The sequence below is a fragment of the Oncorhynchus gorbuscha genome, linkage group LG13, assembly GCF_021184085.1.
Source record: "Oncorhynchus gorbuscha isolate QuinsamMale2020 ecotype Even-year linkage group LG13, OgorEven_v1.0, whole genome shotgun sequence".
In the NCBI taxonomy this organism is placed as follows: domain Eukaryota; kingdom Metazoa; phylum Chordata; class Actinopteri; order Salmoniformes; family Salmonidae; genus Oncorhynchus; species Oncorhynchus gorbuscha.
This window is the reverse complement of record NC_060185.1, coordinates 72,731,940-72,739,150: the sequence shown is the minus strand read 5'-3', so window position 1 is coordinate 72,739,150 and position 7,211 is coordinate 72,731,940. Positions and strand designations below refer to the sequence as shown.

Genomic DNA, 7,211 nt, shown 5'->3' with positions numbered 1-7,211 from the left:
ATGCTGATGGTGTGAGCTGGTTTTGATGTATGGCTGCTGTCTGAATGTTCCACAGCGAATGTTTGGCCTTGTTGTTCTCTGCCCTCTGTTTTCCTGTGAACTGTGTATGCCTTGGCTCCAGAGTCGACAAGGAAGCATCCCTCTGTGTTTGATTTTGAACAAAAGCATTGTCACCAGATTAACAAAGGACACATTTGGTTTCCACTCAAGTGATGACAGAGTTTGAGTGTGAAAAATATGTTTGGGGTGATACATCTTATAAAATTCTGAAGCACGAATAAAAGTCCCATCACTTTAAAAAAAAAAGTCAATATAACTTTACGGAAAGGAAATTAACCTGTGGATATCTTGTAAGCATAATACCCCATACTTCCATTGCAAATGTTGGTAAACAAATACCAGTGGAAGCAATAAAAGTTAAAATATTCAATCAGAAACATTTACTGAGTGTTGTACATTTTTAATTACTAAATTAACGGTACACATTCTGACAAAGCCACATGATGTTTTAGTAACTAAATACTTTACCTTGAAAACATACTCTAGGATCTATAATTCATGAAGGAAATGTCCAAAACTTGAATTGGTTCCAGACATAAGCAGTCAGTCACACCTGGTATAAACAGAATGCATTCCAGATGCCTGCCCATTTTTACATGGACAAGCCTGAATTTGGCCAAAAAGTCTAAATAGAAACAAATGGTGGCATCACTTACATGATCAGCTGTTGGTGACCTCACAGCTACAAGCTATGCAGTCTATATTCCACAGACAATTACCACATAGCTGCAATACTGTACTGCTGATTCTGTACTCTGAGATATTCTTGTCAGTAAAAAATCTATAGTAGGATATTCGCCTAAACAATACAAAACATACAAACATAACTATATCACACCTGTCCAGACCCACTAGCCCTCACCCCTATCTCCAGTGCCCTTTACTTCTGTCATGACAAAAACTGTATCCCTACGTGATGATGATTCCTAAAGACTTAATCCTCCACCTCACTCCATTGACTGCTTGTTTATGGGAATGGCACGGAAATGGCAAAGGAAGACCATCCATTTGGAGTTGTCTATGACAAGTCCTCACATCTGGTATATTGCTGTGTATACCGAGTCACTGAATGTATACATGAGATGTCTCACATATACCATAGGAAAACATTGCGTGCCACAACAATGGAGTGAGCCTGAGTCTGATCTAGGTGTCTATACGTCTAGGCCGCTATTGCCTATTGGCCTCATGCTGCCTCATCCTCTGACGTCCCCGGCCTCTGACTAGACATGGACAGCAGTATGACCTTTGACCTTTGTGTCCCCTTTATGGAGGACGAATAGGCCACCTGATTCCCTGTGGACGAGTCTCTCCCGTTGTTGCCGTGGCAACACAGCACCATCACGACCTTGTCCCTGAAGTCGTCGGAGATGTAGTAGAAGATGAAGGGGTCGATGCAGCTATTCAACGTGCTAACGGCTAGGCTAACCATGTAGGACACATACAGATCCTCTCCATTGTCCACCAGATAGGAGTCTGAGTAGTGCAGGAGGAGGAGGACGTTGCTGGGCAGCAGGCAGCCCACAAACACCACCAGGACCAACATGGTGACTCGCATGGCGTGGGCGTAGCGCTGGCCTCCTGCCACCAGGGTGCGTATCACAGAGACGTAGCAGTAGAGGACGACCAGAAGGGGGAGCAGGAAGCTGAGAAAAAAGAGTGTGAGGAAGTAGGGCAGGAAGTAGTTCTCGTGCACCTCCTTAGGCAGCGCGTCATGGCAGGTTGTGATGCGCGGCTCATCCAGTGTGTAGGACTGGCGCGAGATGAGGAGAGGCAGCATGGCAGCCAACACCACCACCCACACACATAGGCTCATGTAGAAAGAGGTGCGGTGGCTGCGGAGGGTCTTGGCACCAAAAGGGTGCACCAAAGCCACGTACCGGTCCACAGCGATGAATGCCAGACACAGCACCGAGCCGTACATGTTGCCGTAGAAGAGCGCCGTGACCACGCGGCAGAATGGCTCACCGAAGGCCCAGTCGTTGCCCTGTAAGTGGTAGACGATGCGGAAAGGGAGCACCACCAGTATCATGAGGTCGGTGGCGGTGAGGTTGATGAAGAGGATGGTGGGGGGCAGCTTCTTGGTACGGAACAGAAGGACCCACAGTGCCAGGAGGTTAGCCGGGAGGCCCAGAGTGAAGGTAATTATGTAGAGGATGGGTATGTAGAGCACAGTGGTGGAAGCCTGCACCTCCTCGATCTGCTTGTCATTCAGGGTGGTGAAATTACACTTGGACATCAGCGTAAAGGAGCGCAGCCCTGTCCAAGAAGGCACAGAAGATTTGAGGATTCATTAGACATTATACATGCTACAAGCATTATACAATGATTCTCAGTATACTGTATTTCATGTACTGTATGTTGATTCAAGGATTTAGTGTGGGCTTACATTACAAGTTTGTCAATATATTTAATTTGATATAAACAGTTCGTACACATGAATATGTGATTTACACAAAAGATTGAGCTGGGCATATCTCAAATTAGGATTCAGCCCACTTTGTTAAGCTTGCAAGACTTTCACGTATTTAAATCATGTCGTGATGTCAAAGGGAGATTTGGGTGATAAATGTAGTTACTCACGAGGATCTCAAGCTAGGATTCAACACATTAACCACGTTTCCATCCATAGTTTTTATGCAAGTAAAGTCATATCATATAAAAACAATTCATGACAGCTGTGATGGAAACGGTCTTCTCAGGAAGACATCTGTAGCATCCTAAAGGTTTAGCCTACAAACTACAGACTCCTCTACGGTAAGATTATTCTCAGGAACACGACTTGTCTGAAGGTAGCCCAGTACCAGTTTAAAAAATCAATCAACGTATATATGGAAGTAGTTTGCCTAAAAAAGGTCTTAAAAATGTGTCACAAAATACCGTTACGGTCGACATGATGATCAGTGCTTGACTGCCATAAAAATATTCTCGCGCATAATGTATGCTAGACTACCTACCTGTACTGTATCTGCAAGCTGTTGGCTAGAGCACACATGCAAAGACTAGAGTAGGTACATTTACTATTTAAGTTGTTGTTGATTTTTATTCTGTACATGAAAACTTAAAACAAATTTTTATTCTGTACATGAAAACTTAAAGCAAAAAAAATGTAAAATTTGTGTGCAGTATGTTTTCACACAGTGATGTTGATCTGCAACAAGTCCATTTGGTGTAGTGCTGAGCGATTAACCAAAACAACGGTTATTTTGTTTTTTAAAATAATAATTGACCAATGTAAGTTGAGTATTTGAATTCCATCTGGTTCAGTTTTTTTCTGTGAGCTCAAGGCGCACATTGCAGTTTCTCTAGTACTCTGAAACTCCATTGAAATATCAAACCACAATATGGAGAACATCAAAAAGCTATCAAGAACAGTACGAAATACAACAGTATGCCAAAATATCAGTTTGTAAAGGAATGTCCTCTCAATGTCAACTGTTAATTTTCAGCAAATTTAAAGCAATGTGAATAAATGATGCTTAATAAGTGAAAAGCATTCATGTCAGTCACTACCATCATGGGACTTTTATTTATTGTTTTATTCTGTTACAGCATTCAACTCAAATAATCAAAACCGAAATCAAAAACCTTGATCACTTTTTTTAATAATCTAACCAAAACAACCTCAAAAAGCACTAATTGCTCAACACTAGTTTGGCGGAAACACACCACTGGTGGGAAAATGCACATATTTTCTTTATATTCACATGAAATCTGTGGCCAATTTCAATGGAAACCTAGCTATTAAGAACAAATGTGTCTCATCAGCTTCAAAAGACGCTAGGGTCATGGGAGGGATCTAGCAAGAACATTAGTGGTCTGTGGTGTGTCCAAAAGGTCAGCTTGACTCATCACATCCTCAAGCAGATCCTCTAGATGCTGAACAAATAACCCCTTAACTGTGTAATTGACATTTACTCTGCAGCTGAAAGCTCATAATGACCACATGTCCCCTTTGAGACCTGGATGCTTAATAAATATTAATCTATGTGAGCTGGAAAGTTGAGAGTTAATGTGCATTAACCTAATCACAGCACCAAGTGTGGTAAAATGCAAATGTATATTTTGGTATCCAGATTTAGCACTGTTATAGGTCTACAGTTGAGCATATTAGTGGCCAGGGTTGAGGAGTTACATGTCATCTGATTACCCCCAAAATACTTAACTGGAATCAGTTACTGTAACAATCGTTGTTGGAAGGATTGGCCCAAGGTGCAGCGTGGAAGGCGTTCATCTTGTTTATTTAAAAAAGTTACCCCTTTTTCGTGGTGTCCAATTGTTTAGTAGCTACTATCTTGTCTCATCGCTACAACTCCCGTACGGGCTCGGGAGAGACGAAGGTTGAAAGTCATGCCCGATACACAAGAAGCACTGCTTTTTAACACAGCGCGCATCCAACCCGGAAGCCAGCCGCACCAATGTGTCGGAGGAAACACTGTGCACCTGGCAGCCTTGGTTAGCGCTACCGGCCAAACCCTCACTAACCCGGACGACGCTAGGCCAATTGTGCGTCGCCCCACGGACCTCCCGGTCGCGGCCGATTACGACAGAGCCCGGGTGCGAACCCAGAGTCTCTGGTGGCACAGCTGGCGCTGCAGTACAGTGCCCTTAACCACTGCGCCACCCGGGAGGCTCCCATCATGTTTATTAATGTGAACCAGCAACGAAACATTAAAGACTAACTAAACTAATGTGCCGCTTTGAAATGCAAAAAGTCTACAATACAAAAACAAGATCCCACACACACAACAGGTGGAAAAAAGGCTACCTAAATATGATCCCCAATCAGAGACAACGATAGACAGCTGCCTCTGATTGGGAACCATACTAGGCCAACCTAGAAACGAAAAACTAGAATGCCCACCCACCCTATTCACACTCTGACCTAACCAAATAGAGAAATAAAAGGATCTCTAAGTTCAGGGCGTGACAGTTACATTACCAGATAAAATATTATAATCAGATTACAGATACTTTAGAAAAACTTAACTTCTTGGATTACTTTTAAATTCAGAAATTGTTTGCGAGAGAGAAAATAAATACATTATGACACCTTGGCGTTTCCTCAAAGTTTAAGTTTGTTCCACCTGAGCGAGTCACAGACCATTATGATGACACACCATATGCGTTTGATGGATCTTTCTTGTCTTCTTCTTCTTAATGCCTCTAATCGGAAAAGTAATCCAAAAGTAACTGAAAATTATCCGATTACGTTACGGAGTTTGTGTCATTTCAAAGTTCCGTTACTGGTAAACATTTTGGACAGGTAACTAGTAACTGTGTCAATCCACGAAATGAGTGCCTTTTGCATCCCTTTTGATATTTTAAGTAGAAATTGTCCAACAAGATTGGATTTTAACACAGAGAAATCAATCAATCAGATTTTTTGTATTAATAAAGACTTATCAATGTGAGAAAATGCATCATTTTGTCATGCCCCTCCATGCAACCCTTTGTGACTTCTAGAAAGATTTTAACCCACTTAACCCCAAAATGTCTCCAAGTTTCACCATCATTATAAAGCCCTGGTTATTTTTGTTGCTTTGACAGTCATTTCTGAAGATGATTATTTATTTCATGTGATTAGTGATTCATTTACATCTGTCCCTCATTTTAAGGTCAACACTTTCTCGTGAACTAGACTGTTGTTTTAATATGGCGGATCTATTCCTTTTTAAATATTTATTTCAAAAGAAAAATGTTACATCTAAAAGTCAATTCATAGTGTAAAAGCAGGTGAGTTGTTTCTACTCTTTTTGGCCATGTTTAGTGGTGGAAAACTGTGTGGGTCGAGCATAGCACGTCAACTGTGTTACCCACTAGATAGTCAGGCTAGACTTGTTTGAACATTTATTCAAAAAAATTGTGAATCTTGGATTCAATTGCCACTCCGTTGCAGACAACAAGCTTACATTCCCCCCTGTCACAAGGGTATTTATGGCTGATTTAAGATGAAATAGTCAACCCTGTTACTTTTTTTGGCACTTAATAGGCACTTACTATAATATTTGTTTTATTTCATCTTTTGAGATGGGAAAACATGTTTTTTTTTTTGTATCAAGTTGAACATGTGCTCTTCATGACCAAATGTAATATTAGGTTTAAAAATAAAAAGGTAATACATTTCGAAATGTAGCCTACCCAACCCTGGTAGTGGCTCAGTGTTGTGGACACATTTTTTCAAATCAGCCATGGAATTCATGCTTGCTGCTGTTAAGCCATAACAGCTACGCGGCAGGCTATAGTGAAAGTTCCCGGAGAGCTCAGGCCCATTTCAGCGAACACATTCCTACTCTGTAGATAAGAGGTATGTTCAGCTTGCATGCTGGTATCTTCAACGTAACAAAAAAAACAAGATGAGTAAGATTGAACATGAACGCCTACACACAAATTCACACACATTTTGAATGTTTTATGATAAAGCCTCGGTTAATGGTTTGCCTGACGGAAAAAAGACAGAAAGGAGTTTCGAATGAAGAAGAGATGCATCAACTTACGGACGCCAGTGCATTCCTCCGTGGTGGAAGAGGGGGAACAGCCATGTAGAAGAGAGGAGAGAAAGAACAGCAAAATAAGAGTCCCAGCTGGGGCAGAGAGAGCCATGGTTCAGGAGAGGATCTGTAAGTTGTGGCTAGAAGGTACTTCCGCAAGCAGAGAGCTGCCTCACACGCTCCTCTCCCTTCCTTTCTCTTCTCTGTGTTACACAGCCTCTCCTCCCATTACCACCTGTTCACTAATATATTTTAGCCTCTGTCTGGAGTTGTGTGAGTACCAAATCCACTTGATGAAAGGAGATGCAGTCTGAAATTTGAATCTGGAGTGGCGGTGTAGAGCTGGTTCTTTTCTTACCAAGTCCACTTGTATTGCAGTGACTGTCTCTATAGTGGCAGTCACACACAAACACATTAAAAAACACACAAACACATACTTCATAGGTAAGTGTCATTGTGTTCAAGAGCCCCATGCTCTTACGTTCATTGACATATCCTGTCCTAAGCAACGCCGACACACTCCCCATCCTCTCCCTTTTAGCAATCGTTTTCTAATCCACACTGGACTCAATAGTGCATCTTCAGACACCATTTAAAACACAAGCCACAAAAAGCCCCTCAGGTGTTGATGCCAGAAGAAAGACATTCCTGTCGTTCTTC

General features: G+C 41.9%; 1 protein-coding gene across 1 annotated transcript; it reads right to left on the bottom strand.

Annotated features, from left to right (window-relative positions):
• Window positions 1-458: 458 nt before the first annotated feature.
• On the bottom strand, window positions 459-6,726 carry LOC123993492 (proteinase-activated receptor 4-like). The gene is made up of 2 exons (XM_046295692.1): window positions 6,558-6,726; window positions 459-2,319 (listed from the first exon to the last, which is right to left on the bottom strand). Exons 1-2 carry the CDS (start codon window positions 6,661-6,663, stop codon window positions 1,247-1,249), a joined length of 1,179 nt encoding a protein of 392 aa, XP_046151648.1. The 5' UTR covers window positions 6,664-6,726; the 3' UTR covers window positions 459-1,246.
• Between the last annotated feature and the right edge of the window lie 485 nt (window positions 6,727-7,211).